Source organism: Saccopteryx bilineata, chromosome 3, assembly GCF_036850765.1.
Source record: "Saccopteryx bilineata isolate mSacBil1 chromosome 3, mSacBil1_pri_phased_curated, whole genome shotgun sequence".
NCBI classification, from domain to species: domain Eukaryota; kingdom Metazoa; phylum Chordata; class Mammalia; order Chiroptera; family Emballonuridae; genus Saccopteryx; species Saccopteryx bilineata.
Genome location: NC_089492.1, coordinates 149,461,816 through 149,477,363, shown reverse-complemented (window position 1 = coordinate 149,477,363; position 15,548 = coordinate 149,461,816). Strand labels below are relative to the sequence as shown.

At 39.9% G+C, this 15,548-nt stretch overlaps 1 protein-coding gene across 2 annotated transcripts in view; it reads left to right on the top strand.

Moving 5' to 3' along the window:
- ANAPC1 (anaphase promoting complex subunit 1) overlaps positions 1-15,548 on the top strand; it is a 103,013-nt gene that overhangs the window by 46,800 nt on the left and 40,665 nt on the right. For both annotated transcript variants that reach the window (XM_066267710.1, XM_066267709.1), the window contains exons 25-29: positions 1,422-1,600; positions 4,302-4,516; positions 6,699-6,817; positions 10,150-10,421; positions 13,820-14,054. In XM_066267710.1, the coding sequence (XP_066123807.1) occupies positions 1,422-1,600; positions 4,302-4,516; positions 6,699-6,817; positions 10,150-10,421; positions 13,820-14,054 (1,020 nt within the window). The remainder of the gene's footprint in view (positions 1-1,421; positions 1,601-4,301; positions 4,517-6,698; positions 6,818-10,149; positions 10,422-13,819; positions 14,055-15,548) is intronic.

The window sequence follows — 15,548 nt, the reverse complement described above, 5'->3', positions numbered from 1 at the left end:
CTACTGAGCCAACTGGCCAGGGCAAAAGTATTATTCTCTTATAAGGGAACACTTTTACCTTAATTAATCAACTTGCTATATTAATAAATAGTGTATAATTTATAAAATTTATAAAACTTTCAGGAAAAATTAAATTTTAGTTAACATATGAAAAATTAAAAAAATGAAATGTGGCATATATACAAAAAAGTATATGAAATGTTTAGAGAATAACAATAAAGTGAGTACTGATGCACTGGTCAGCCACCATTAGAAATGGAACATTGCCAGTATGGTGGGGACCTGTGTGTTTACTCCTGCGTGGTGTCCTCCCACATACCCCACCACTAGCAGTAAGCACTACCCTACCTAAGTTTTGTGTTCTTTTTCTCATTTTGTTTTGTAGTTTTGTCATCTTAATATATTGCTTAATGTTTTATGTTTTTTAACTTTTATGTAAGTGGATATAAATATAACTATATTTCTGCTATCTTATTTTCTTCACTCAATATTATTATTTAGTGATTCACTCATGTTGACTCAAGAATCAGTAGGCCATTTGTTTTCATTGCCGTATACTTCGTTGTTTTAATATATCAAAATTTATCCATTCTGTTGATGATAGCCATTGGGTTGTTTCCTCCCTTCTGCCTTTTTTGCCATAATGAAACAACATTGCTAACAAATATTTTAATACCTGTGTCCTGGTGTTTATGTGCACAAGTTTCTGTGTGGCTGTTGTTGAACCATAGGATTGATCTATCTGTACATGTCTGTGTTGTCCAGTGTGGTTGTACATATGGTTCATAACACCACCATCTGAGGTCGAGAATCACTGTTGCCCTGCATAGTTGCCAAAATGTGGTGTTGACTGCCTTTTATATTTGTCTGTCAGGTGACTGTGAATTTTTGCTTTCTAGTGAATTCAGTTTGCTTTTCTCTGATCACTCATTGGATGGACCATCTTTTTATATGTTTATTGACTTTGTTTTGTCTTATGGAATGGTTTTTAAGTTCTTTGTGCTTTTTCTATTGTGTAGTCTTTTTCTTAAGGTTTTTTAGAGTTTTATAAAGACACCTTTTCTACTAATCCCTGATGTCAAGACACTAGCCCAGGTGTCCCCAAACTACGGCCTATGGGCCGCATGCAGCTGCCTGAGGCCATTTATCCGGCCCCCTGCCGCACTTCCAGAAGGGGCACCTCTTTCATTGGTGGTCAGTGAGAGGAGCATTGTATGTGGTGGCCCTCCAACCATCTGAGGGACAGTGAACTGGCCCCTTATGTAAAAAGTTTGGGGTCCCCTGCACTAGCCTCATAGTAAGATGAATAAAATGAATATCTTTCTTACTTGTCAGGATAGATATTTGCTAACTTTGGTCAGAGGGAACCAGGAGCATGGCAAGTCTAAATGAAGAATGTTCTCCCTTCCTTTCACCATCAGGTTTCACTTTAAGAGACTTGGAAACTCTTCCCTTTGGAATTGCTCTTCCCATCAGAGATGCCATTTATCACTGTCGTGAGCAGCCTGCTGCAGACTGGCCAGAGGCTGTGTGTCTTTTGATTGGAAGGCAGGATCTGTCCAAACAGGCCTGTGAAGGAAATTTACCCAAAGGGAAATCTGTGAGTGTCAACACAGAAAGTTCAAGCTTCAGTTTTAGCCTTAGTAACATTAAAGTAGAAATGCTCTACATTTCCTTTAAGTCTTTCTATAAGTGTTTGTATCACATTGTCTTACTTGCAGTAAGTGCTAGGTTAACTACTTTGTAATTATTATGTGGGAAACGGAGAGCACATAGGTCCTGAATTTTAATAGTTAATACATAACCACTTTCATATGTGGGTGGCATTTCTTAAATTTAACCTTTTAAAAAAGTGTAAATATATCTGTAATCACATAAAACTGAAGCCTCAGGAAAAGATTTTCTTAGGGGCAGGGGGTACTAAAGTTGTTCAAAAGATATCTTAATGTTACCCCTTTTGAATACTGTCCTTCGTTAGTCTTCAAGTCTTTTTATTTATTTATTTTTTACAGGGACAGAGAGAGTCAGAGAGGGATAGATAGGGACAGACAGACAGGAATGGAGAGAGATGAGAAGCATCAATCATCAATGTTTTGTTGCTACACCTTAGTTGTTCATTGATTGCTTTCTCATATGTGCCTTGACCGTGGGCCTTCAGCAGACTGAGTAACCCCTTGCTCGAGCCAGCGACCTTGAGTCCAAGCTGGTGAGCTTTTTGCTCAAACCAGATGAGCCTGTGCTCAAGCTGGTGACCTCAGGGTCTTGAACCTGGGTCTTTTGCATCCCAGTCTGACGCTCTATTCATTGCACCACCGCCTGATCAGGCCAAGTCTCTTTTTTAAAGAATGGGTTCTAAGAACCTATAAGCAGAAAGTGAACTGCATCATTACTCTCCAGTTATTTCTCTCTTAAAATCAGCCTCTTTTAAAACTTAAAAATATGACTTTTAAAACTTCTTCTGGAACTCGAGTTCACTTTAAAAACACACAAATGGTTGAGCTGCATTGCCCAGAGCACCAGGGCGGGGCAGGGATGGGGATTCTACTTCTGCATTTGCTAGTCTCCTGTTAGCCTTTGAACCAACAGGATATAATCAGCACATTGGAACTTTATAATCCAAATCAGGACCCGGCTACTGATGTTTCAGAACCTGTATCAGAATTGATTTCTGCTATTAGTGTTGCCTTATAGTTCTGTGGCAGAAGCAGTTTCCATGGGGATTTAGCCTGCAGCAGAGTCTGACCAGATAGCGCTCTTCAGTCTGTACTTACATAACAACTCTTAGTTGAATTAATGTTTGTCTTGGTTTAAACAGAAAGCCAATTTTTTTTTATTACTTTTTTATATTGAGAGACAGGGAGGCAGAGAGACAGTCTCCGGCATGTGCCCTGACTGGGATCCACCTGGCAAACCCACTAAGGGGTGATGCTCTGCCTATCTGGGGCTGCTGCTCTGTTGCTTGGCAACTGAGCCATTTTAGCACCTGAGGTGAGGCCATAGAGCTGCCCTCAGTGCCTGGGGCCAACTAGCTGGAACCATTTGAGCCATGACTACAGGAGAGGAAGAGAGAGAGAGAAGGGTGGAGAAGCAGATGGTCACTTCTTCTGTGTACCCTAACCGGGAATTGAACCTGGGACTTCCACATGCTGGGTTGATGCTCTACCACTGAGCCAACCGACCAGGGCTTATTTTTTAGTTAATAATATGGTTATCTCTTCCTTGACCAAGATACGTTTTAGCATTTAGACCTCTTTCACTTACTAGAGTGAGAACAACTGTAACATTAGCATTGAAACCAGATATTGATAATCATTCACCTGTACTGGTCATTTTAAGTAATTCTGTTTAAATTCATTTTGTTCAGTTATTTGAGGCTATATTTTATAACTAATTCACCCACTAGGATATAGTTTCTTTTTAAAATTAGATATTTTATAGGAACCATAATGAATTTTTATGAACTAAATAAAAATGATTATTTAGCCATAGCTGCCATTTTGTTTTTCATCTTAATGTTGTTTCTATATTAAATATTGCAAAACTCTAGCATTTCAATTAGGAGTTAATCTTTTGTTAAGACTATAAAATGTCATGAGAGAAAAGATTTCATGCTATTCACATCTGTGTTGAAGCCTGAATTACTTGGACTGAGAAGGCTTATGGTCAAGCACATGCAAAGCTGATGAGGACAGAATGATCATCAAGGAATGAACCCTTTCCATTTGTTTCACTGCATTCAGTCCCTTCTCTTTAAGAAAGTTTTATTTGGAACATACTTATAAACAAAAGTGAAAACCAACCGTAATTCACTGTATTTAAAGTACTAAAAGAAAAAAGTATTGTTCAGCTTCCTCCAACTCTTAGTGTATATTCCTCATGTTTTTCTTTCATGCTATATTTAAGATAATATTTAAATTAGTGTGGGTTCTTAAGTAATAATGGGGGGTCATATTCCACTTAGGGTAATTTATTTCCATTTCAAGATGTTTAGGGTACAGTTAGATTTTTACAATTTATTCAGACCTTTTCTTTCAAAGAAATCCTCCTCCTGACTCTTGTCTTAAATTTAAACTTTTTCTCTTGGCTCAATAAAGAAGTTTCAAAGTGGGCAATCTAACTGTACTATGAAAGAGAGTTGCTGGTTAGAGTCTCAGTATGCATTGAGAATCCAGGCCAACCTGCTTTTGAATGCATATTTTCTCTGTTGATAGTCATGATATGTTAACCTGGGCATCTTTACATTCAGTCTGTGCATGTTGACTGGTTTGTAAATTGTCACTACAATCAAGTCTGTTACTCAGGTCCTCTCATCAGATGTTCCTTCAGGAACAGAGACTGAGGAAGAAGATGATGGCATGAACGACATGAATCAGGAGGTCATGTCCCTCATATGGAGTGAAGATTTGAGGGTGCAGGATGTGCGGAGGCTTCTTCAAAGTGCTCATCCTGTCCGCGTCAATGTGGTGCAGTACCCAGAGCTCAGTGACCACGAGTTCATTGAGGAAAAGGAAAACAGGTGACAAAAAGCATGGATGACCTCTCGTCAGAGTTTTTTATTTTATTTATTTTTTTGACAGTGACAGAGAGGGACAGATAGAGACAGACAGGAAGGGAGAGAGATGAGAAGCATCAGTTCTTCGTTGGGGCACCTTAGTTGTCCAGTGATTGCTTTCTCTTACGTGCCTTGATCAGGGGGCTACAGCAGAGTGAGTGACCCCTTGCTTAAGCCAGCGACTTTGGGCTCAAGCCAGTGACCTTGGGCTTCAAGCCAGTGACCTTTGGGCTCAAGCTAGTGACCATAGGATCATGTCTGTGATCCCACACTCAAGCCAGGTACCTGTGCTCAAGCTCGTGAGCCCACACTCAAGTTAGCAACCTCAGGGTAGGGGTTTTGAATCTGGGCCCTCTGCATCCTAGTCCGATGCTCTGTCCATTGAGCCACTGCCTGGTCAGGCTCATCAGAGTTTTTTTAAATGCTAAAACTTGAAAAAGATACTTTAAAGTTAATACCATGTATTTTGAATTTTTATCCAGCCTTAATATGTTTTCAAAATACTTTGGCATTTAATGATGTAGTGTTGTATTTCAGACCCTCTTCCTCTTGAAATACAGCTGTCTGCTATTTGGAAAAGGCGAATCTGAAGTATTTTGCTTTTTAGTTAATTTTTTTTTTTTTTTACAGGGACAGAGAGAGAGTCAGAGAGAGGAATAGAAAGGGACAGACAGACAGGAATGGAGAGAGATGAGAAGCATCAATCATCAGTTTTTCTTGTGACACCTTAGTTGTTCATTGATTGCTTTCTCATATGTGCCTTGACCGCGGGCCTTCAGCAGACCGAGTAACCCCTTGCTCAAGCCAGCGACCTTAGGTCCAAGCTGGTGAGCTTTTTGCTCAAGCCAGATGAACCCACGCTCAAGCTGGCGACCTTGGGGTCTTGAACCTGGGTTCTCTGCATCCCAGTCCAATGCTCTATCCACTGCACCACCGCTTGGTCAGGCAGGAAAATGTTTTGAAAAATTGTTTTGTATTTTTTTTTTAGTGTAGGTGAAACTTACAGTAGTATTTTTTTAGTGCTTCTGTTAGAAACTCTTAGTGATAGATAATACGACATAAACCTTCTCGGCCACTTGCTAACACTTTTGTCCTCTATGACCTTGCTAATACTAATTTATCCCTTGATAAATAGTAATTAATGTCACATAGGTGGACATTCCAGAGTTGTGGTCTTGAGACTATTTTTTTTCCAATTACAGTTGACATTCAATATTATTTTATATTCGTTTCAGATGTGTTTCATAATGGTTAGACATCTTACATCAATGTTTTTCAACTTTTGCTTTGTGGCTCTGTCCACCAGAAATTTCATGCTGATCCATGATAGAGTTAACCACCTAATGTTGTTTGAAGATTATAGACCCAATGATCTTAGTCGAATTCGCTTATGCTTAGGGTGATTTCTCCCTTAGCTGTCCGTGAAATAACTCTATTTTTATCGGTTCCCAAGTGTAAAAAGATTGAAAACCACTGTCCTACATACATAGTATACAAAGTGATTCCCTTCAATAATTTCAGCGATCATCTGGCATCATACAGTTATTACAATATTATTGACTATTTTCTATGCTGTACTTTACGGTGGCCATTTTGTAACTACAATTTGTATTTCTTAATCACTTCACCTTTTTCACCCAGCCATGAAATCCACTGACTTTTAATATAGCGGCTTCCTTTCTTTTCCTTTTGTACAGACCATGGGGTGGCACTTCTGAGTCTTTCTTGGCAAAAAGGATTGGGAGGAGAACCCCAGAGGTACTGAAGGCAGCTAGACTGAAAATAACACAATGAAGAAACAGAATATACTATTTTCCTATGGGAGATTTAGCAACAGGGTAGAATTTTAGGTGTCTCTTTTTGGATACCCGGGGAGAGTTTGCTCGGTTTACAGACCAGCTGGTTTTCATTCAAAGCAAATATGAAAGAGAAGAAAGGAATTTGGTCCCCCTTTAGAGGGGTAGGAGTGTTAAAAATAAGCGTATGCTTGGATGATTCAGCCATATCTTTTTGTATGGGTTTCCTGGGTGTGACTTCATCTTGCACAGCATGCCAGCATGCCTTCTTTTGAAATATTTGCCTACAGATTATGTTCGAGTTTTTTGCTTAAAATTTTTTGACATGTTGGTTTTAATTTTAATTACAGATTGCTCCAGTTGTGCCAGAGAACTATGGCCCTTCCAGTAGGACGAGGGATGTTTACCTTGTTTTCATACCATCCTGTTCCAACAGAACCATTGCCTATTCCTAAGTTGAATTTGACTGGTATGTTAAATTCTGGGCTCAGTGAGAAAGGAAATGAAATGCTCTTTGATTGTCAAATTGCCTTTCTGATTGGATGCATGAGCTTTCACTTCTATCAAATAGCTTTTACTTCTATCAGATAGAGTGCTCCTTTCCAATATTATTGATTATAATGGGTGTTTTAGTGTCCATTCACCTAATACTGGTTTGAATGTGTTTACAAGTGACAATTGTATACAGTCAAGATTATTGAAAATCCCTTAAAGTCCATGTGGTTTTATGTGACTTATGCAAAATATATAATGCATGTAGTAATGTGTATTTAAAGTTGTATACGTTTAAAAATCAAGGGAGCCCCAGATTTGTAAAGAGCTGTGCTCCCAGCAATTTGTGGAGAATGTGAGAAGCAGAGTGAAGAACGCACGCCCATCTCCAGCATCACACCTAGTTGCGAGCCCTCAGCTGATTGATGGGCACAGCAACAGGCGTGACCTTGACTCTTTCAGTGGTTCTCTCAGAGAATAAGCAACTATGGCAAAATCTGAACAGATGTTGAATCTTGATGGAGGGTATGGTATATAGGTGTTTATTTTATAGCAGTCTTTCAACTGTTTGAAGGGTTGCATAGAAAAAGCTTGGATTAGAAAAGTCTTATGCAAAATCGGCAAATGTTAAAATATCTTAAGTCTGGGTGGCAATGCTTCGGTGAGTGTTAAAATACATGAATCATTTGTCTTTTTAAAAATACATTTAAGTTAAATTTGCTTGATTTAAAATGTATTTATGATATTAATACAAATTTTTATTCTTTGAACCATTCTGGTAGGTATCCCCTAAGAAAAAAATTACCTTGATTTAGTAATAAATTAATTTAGGAAAAAATATTTTCTTAACATACTTTCTTAACTCTCAAACTGATAGGCCTGTGGCACTTTTTGGTATGTTATTATTCTTATTGAAGAATATATTGAATTCTTAGTATTGATACTTTACCCACTGCCTTTCATTTTATTTTGTGCAAATACTGTGTCTTACGTATATGATGAATTCTATTTTGGAAAGTTGACTTGTTTTTTTGTTATTCTCTGTGCCTTTTTTGAGAAAGCAAGAGTGAAACTCATGAACTTGCTACCTAATGTGGTGCTGTCATACACCAACATCTGAATCTGCTCTTAGGTACAAAGAGCAGTTGATCAAGTCACATATTTTACTTTGTGCTTATGTCTGTTTGTGTGTAGATGTATGTGTGTATACATATTCCAAGTAAGACATGTATCTATTTAAAACTTATTTTACATAGCTTTCAAAACTCCTTTAAAACTGTATTTTCAATATGGTTTAAACTGTATAACTTTATGCAGTATTTAGAATATTTATTTTAAATATTTATGACTTGAGCTAGTACTGAATATTAAAAATATAAAAAATTCAGTATTTGCTTATACACAAGGTAGATCAAAACTAGACTCAGGGAATTAAAAGAGAACATAACGGCCCTGGCCAGTTGGCTCAGCGGTAGAGCGTCGGCCTGGCGTGCAGGAGTCCCGGGTTCGGTTCCCAGCCAGGGCACACAGGAGAAGCGCCCATCTGCTTCTCCACCCCTCCTCCTCTCCTTCCTCTCTGTCTCTCTCTTCCCCTCCCGCAGCCGAGGCTCCATTGGAGCAAAGATGGCCCGGGCGCTGGGGATGGCTCTGTGGCCTCTGCCTCAGACGCTAGAATGGCTCTGGTTGCAACAGAGCAACGCCCCAGAGGGGAAGAACATCGCCCCCTGGTGAGCATGCCAGGTGGATCCTGGTCGGGCGCATGCGGGAGTCTGTCTGACTGCCTCCCTGTTTCCAGCTTCGGAAAAATGAAAAAAACAAAACAAAACAAAAAAAGAACATAACATCATGACCATTTAATTTACACTGTTCTTAAATAAATTGACCATGGAATTAAATTTAGTGAGTACTGTTATTCACTGGGTAACTCAAGTCTATAAAATGATGCTTTTTATAGCACTATTTATGAATTAACTTGGTGTTAACAATAGCATATAATTAGATATCTGTATTATATATATAGACATAGACATAGATAAGAGGTAGAACAAATTTATAAAGGTCATTGTCTCTTTTTAAAATATCATTTTTCATTAAAGTCCTGACAAGAATATGGTCTGGTATATTTAAAATTAGTATTAATGTCACCAACCACATGTCAGAATTTATTGTTCATATAGAATTTTTTTTTTTTTTTAGAGAGAGAGGGATAGACAGGGACAGATAGACAGCAGGGAGAGAGATGAGAAACATCAACTCATAGTTGTGGCACTTTAGTTGTTCATTGATTGCTTTCTCACCTTAACTGGGGGGCTCCAGTGAGCCAGTGACCCCTTGTTCAAGTCAGCGACCTTGGACTTCAAGCCAGTGACCTTTGGGCTCCAGCCAGCAACATGGGGTCATATCTGATCCCCTACTCAAGCCAGTGACCCTGCGCTCAAGCCAGATGAGCCCGCGCTCAAGCCGGTGAATTTGGTGTTTTAAACCTGGGTCCTCAGCATCCCAGGCTGACGTTCTATCCACTTTACCACCACCTAGTCAGGCATTATTGTTCATATAGTTTAACTGTGATGCTAGTCTTTATTTTATTTTTTAATAAGCTTCCTATTTGAAAGAAGGATTTTTTTTTTTAATCTTTTTTTTTCTTCTTTCTTCTGCATCTTTCTGAAGCTGGAAATGGGGAGAGACAGCCAGACAGACTCCCGCATGCACCTGACCGGGATCCACCCGGCAGGCCGGGCGACGCTCTGCCCCTCCAGGGCGTCGCTCCGCCGCGACCAGAGCCACTCCAGCGCCTGGGGCAGAGGCCAAGGAGCCATCCCCAGCGCCCGGGCCATCCCTGCTCCAATGGAGCCCCGGCCATGGGAGGGGAAGAGAGAGACAGAGAGGAAGGAGGGGGGGGGGTGGAGAAGCAAACTGGCGCTTCCCCCATGTGCCCTGGCCGGAATCGAACCCGAGTCCCCCGCACGCCAGGCTGACGCTCCACCGCTGAGCCAACCGGCCAGGGCCTGAAAGAAGGATTTTAAAGCAGTGCATATCCTAATCAGATTTGTATAAAATTAAATGGGTATTGATTATCTTATTACATAGTCCATGTATTTTAGCAAAAAAAGACAAATTATTTTAAGCAATTAAGATTTTTCCACCTTGTGTCAAGTTTGACTCCCATGTATAAAAGTTTTAATACTCATAGTCACCTAATACTATTAAGGGTTTCGAATGTAGAAAAAAAATCTGTTCTTAATCAAAATTTAATAATTTTGGTTTTGTAAATTTCTGTTCTCTCAGTTTTAAATTTGTTCGCTTGAATAGGGCGTGCCCCTCCTCGGAACACAACAGTAGATCTTAACAGTGGAAACATTGATGTGCCTCCCAACATGACAAGCTGGGCCAGTTTTCATAATGGTGTGGCTGCTGGCCTGAAGATAGCTCCAGCCTCCCAGATCGACTCAGCCTGGATTGTTTACAATAAGCCCAAGCATGCTGAGTTAGCCAATGAGTATGCTGGCTTCCTCATGGCCTTGGGCCTGAATGGGCATCTCACCAAGCTGGCCACTCTCAACATCCATGACTACTTGACCAAGGTGAGGACTCGTGGTCAGCTGCTAGGATTGTGCCTCACCTGGGCTGTTACAGTAGCTTGTATTGTTTGTTCTACTTGCTCTTCCTTCTTCATTCTTGTACCTCTAAATCAGTTCTTCTCATAGCAGGCATAATAATCTTTCTAAAGTGTAAATTGGAATGTATCACTTTCTTGGTCAGAGCTGTGTAAAAGTCTTCCATTGCTCTGAATGTACATTTAGGAGCCTAAGCGAAATGACGCACTTCAGCCGTACTTTGTACGCTATTCCCTTTGCTCCCATTGCTCCCCTCTCTCCAGCCATGGGACTGGCCGTTTTAGCTCCTTGGTAGAAACTCTTCCACTTCTATGCCATAAAAACTCACCTATTTAAATTATTCAATTCAGTGGTTTTTAATGTATTTGCAGATTTGTGCATTCATTACCACCAATATTAGAATTTTAGAACATTTTCACCATCTTGTAAAGGAACCTCATATGCCATAGTCACATTCTGTTCCTCCCTCCTTCCAGCCCCTGGCAACAAGTGATCTGCTCTCTGTCTCTATGGATTTGCTGATTCTGGACCTTTGATATAAATGGAATCATATAATATGTGGCCTCTTATGACTGGCTTCTTTCCCTGAGCAGAATGTTTTCAAGGTTCACCCATGTTACTACCCCCTTGTATTTGCACTTTCTTTTTATTGCTGGATAGAAAGTCTTCTGGATGGATATACTGTATTTATTAATGCATTCATCAGTTGATGAATGTTTGCACCATTTCTACGTTTTGGCTATTATGAATAATGCTGCTATAAACATGTACCTCTCTTTATGTGGACTTCTGTTTTCATCTTTCTTGGCTATATTGCTAGAAGTGGAATTTCTGCATTGTATGGTAACTATTTGTTTATATTTTGGGGGAACCACCAACACTGTTTTCAGAATGGCTGCACTGTTTTACAATTGCACCAGCAGTACCTAGGAGTTCTAATTTCTCCACATTCTTGCCAGCACTTGTTATTGTCTGTCTTTTTAATTATAGACATCCTAGTAAGTGTGAAGTAATGTCTCATTGTGGTTTTGGTTTGCATTTCCCTGAGGGCTAATGATGAACATCTTTTTGTGTGTTCATAGTCTATTTATAAGTTTTCTTTGGGCCTGACCAGGTGGTGGTGCAGTGGATAGAGCATCAGACTGGGATGCGGAAAGACCCAGGTTCGAGACCCCGAGGTCGCCAGCTTGAGTGCGGGCTCATCTGGTTTGAGCAAAAAGCTCACCAGCTTGATTGGACCCAAGGTCGCTGGCTCGAGCAAGGGGTCACTCGGTCTGCTGAAGGCCCTTGGTCAAGGCACATATGAGAAAGCAATCAATGAACAACTAAGGTGTCGCAAGGAAAAACTGATGATTGATTTTTCTTATCTCTCTCCGTTCCTGTCTGTCTATCCCTCTCTCTGACTCTCTCTGTCCCTGTAAAAAAAAAAAAAGTTTTCTTTGGAAAAATGCTGTTCAAGTCCTTTGCTTATTTATTTATTTTTTTAGAGAGAAAGAGAGACAGACTGGAAGGGAGAGAGATGAGAAGTATTAACTCATAGTTGCAGCACTTTAGTTGTTCATTGCTTGCTTCTCATATGTGCCTTGACCAGGGGGCTCCAGCTAAGCCAGAGACCCCTTGCTCAAGCCAGCGACCTTTCGGCTCAAGCCAATGACCATGTGATCATGTCTATGATCCCACGCTCAAGCTGGTGAGCCCATACGCAAGCTGACAACCTTGGGGTTTCGAACCAGGGTCCTCAGTGTCCCAGGTCAATGCTCTATCCACTACACCACTGCCTAGTCAGACAGTTTATTTTCTAACTGAGTTATCTTACTGAATTATATGCTTTATATATTCTGGATAATAGTTTATTAATAGATAGAAGATTTGCAAATTTTTCTCTAGTTCTTTCCGTTTCTTTCTCACTTTGTGATGGCATCTTTGAAACACAATAGTTTTTCATTTTGATGAAGTCCTGTTCATTTATTTTTTTCCTTTGGTTGCCTTGCTTTTGGTGTCACATCCAAGTCATTGCCTAACCCAGGCCACGAAGATTTATACCTATGTTTTCTTCTAAGAGTTTTATAGATTTAACTCTTTCATTGAGTTCTATGATCCATTTATACTAATTTTGGTATATAATATAAGGAAGGGGTCCAACTTTATTCTTTGGCATGTGGCTCTCCAGTTATCACAGAAATGTTTGTGTGTGTGTGTGTGTGTGATAGAGACAGAGAGAGAGAGAGAGGGACAGATAGGGACAGACATGCAGGAAGGGAGAGAGATGATAAGCATCAGTTCTTCATTGAGGCTCCTTAGTCTCCTTAGTTCATTGATTGCTTTCTCCTGTGTGCCTTGATGGGGGGGATGGCGGTGGCTATAGCAGAGCAAGTGACCCCTTGCTCAAGCCAGTGACCCTGGGCTTAAGCCAGCGACGTTGGGCTTCAAGCCAGTGACCTTTAGCTCAAGCCAGCGACCTTTAGCTCAAGCCAGCAACCATGGGGTTATGTCTATGATCCTGTGCTCAAACTGGTGACCTTGGGACCTCGAACCTGGATCCTCTGCATCCCAGTTTGATGCTCTATCCAATGTGCCACCACCTGGTAAGGCACAGAAATGTATTTTGAAAAGACTGTTCATGGTTCTGGCCAGGTGGCTCAGTTGGTCAGAGCGTTTTCCTCATACACCAAGGATGCAGGTTTGATCCCCGGTCAAGGCACATACAAGAGTCAACCAATGAATGCATAAATTAAGTGAAACAACAAATTGATGTTTCTCCTTCTCTCCCCTCCCCATTCTCTTTCTGTCTCTTTTTCTCTTTGCTATTCTCTCTAAAATCAATAAATAAAAAAATAAACTGATTTTTCTCATTGGATTGTTTTAGCACCCTTGTCAATTGACCATCCGTGTGAGGTTCTATTTCTGGATTAACTCAGAGCCATTTACATATTATTCTCTCAGCTGACATTCTCCCTGTTTAAAGTTGAGTACCCCCCTTTCTGCTACTTCCCTGGTTAGTTTGTACCCATCCTTCAGTTCCTATTGTAAATTTTACTTTTTTTTAGAGATTCCTAATAATTCCTCAGTCCCTTCTAATCTAAACTAGGCACCTCTAAAGTACGTACTTTTTCATATTGCTTTGTACATTTTTAATGCATTACTTTAAAAAATAGTATATGTTTCTAGTTTAGCACATTTTTCTTCATTAGGCCACTAGTTTCATGAGGACAAGAACCATGCCTGTGTAATTTGCTGTTATATTCTTGGTGCCTCTTAGTGTGCCTGTCACATAAAAGTATTTATTGGAAATACTGGTAGGCAGTATTTTATTTAAAACTTTGTATCTGTTTGGTAGTGACTTAAGTTTTTTCTTTTTATCTTAGGGTCATGAAATGACAAGCATTGGACTACTCCTTGGTGTTTCTGCTGCTAAGCTGGGCACCATGGATATGTCCATTACTCGGTTGCTTAGCATTCACATTCCTGCTCTTTTACCGCCAACGTCCACGGAGCTTGATGTTCCTCACAACGTCCAGGTGGCTGCAGTGGTTGGCATCGGCCTCGTGTATCAAGGGACAGCTCACAGGCATACTGCGGAAGTCCTGTTGGCTGAGATAGGTATGGCATTGAGAGAGCTGAGTCCTCATTAGCATATGTTTCTGCTCCACAGGCCAAAGTAAGAAAGATAGTAAAATTATTAAAATTAAGGAAAAAATAGTAGCTGATTTAAGGGTAGAATGATCAGATACAAATTAAAAAAACTATAAGTAATACATTGCAAGGCTCGTATTTCTATGCAGGTTATTATCTATATTATTTTTATTTGGCCAGCTCAGTATTGAACTCCAGTGATCCCAATGAAGTGGCTCGTGGTCTCGGTCATATGTGAGCCTTTTATCCTGCTGGGTCTCTGCCAAGCAATCTCTGGCAGTGGTCTGCATGTAAAACTGAAAGTTGATTATTTTGGTTCCAAAAATCAATTATGATTCTGTTGGACAAAAGCACTGGCAAGAGAATGGAAGTGATAGACTCCTGCTTTCCTCTTTTACATGCTAGTGGGTGTGCATTTCCTGTATCGTAATCTTTTTCTGACCAGTGGAGATGCTATTGACATTGTTAATATGGGCAATAGTTCAGATATATACTTAACATGCCTTGTTCTATCCTATTCAGAATCTTTTCTAGTGTTGAAGGTACTTTATTCTCTAGAATGATTGTAGTAGTCAGCTGTAGTTGCCACAATATTGCTATGTAACAAATGGCTGCACAGTTGGCCTGGGCAGCTCTGCTTCCGGCTGCAGATCTGTGGGGTTACTGCTCTGGCTCTTTTCCAGGTGCCTTATTCTGGGCCCAAGTGAGAGGATGTGCTGCTTTTATCATAATAACAGAAGGCAAAGGGAGAAACAAATGATGTCACAGCAGAGATCACAGGCTGGCCAGAGCCAGTCACATGTCCACTGTGAGGCTGTCAAGAGTGTGGATGTGTATGTACTGTCACTGTAGGACCATGAAGTATTGGAACAAACAATTTAGTCTACTATAGGGATGAAATAAATTATTCTCAAAACTGAGATTTTCCTATTACCAAAACATATACTAGCATAAGTAATTGGTCTGAGAAACACTTATTTAGAAGATACCCCAGACTAGCATTGAAAGCTTGTTCATCTATAAGGTAATTTAACATTCTTTGCCTATTCTGTAATGGTATCTAATGCTATCATTCTATATCTCACAGCCATAGCATATTTTCATATTGTGAATAGAGGATTTCATCTGGATTTATATACAATTCATATACATAATTATATGCATTTTTATATAATTACATATTATTGTGTATAAGTACTATCAAAATGTACATACTGTTCTTATACTACCCTTTTCACATATCATTGTCATAAATGTTTTTAAAAATTAATTTTAGCACTAGGTTGGTGGCTCGGTGGATAAAGCGTTGACTCGGTGTGCCAGACAGAGATCTTAGGTTCAAGCCCTGGTCAGAACAGTATGAGAAGCAATCAATGAGTGCACAACTAAATGGAATAACTAAGCGTAATGAATTGATGCGACTCTCTTTTTCTCTCTCTCTCTCTCTATCCCCACCCATAC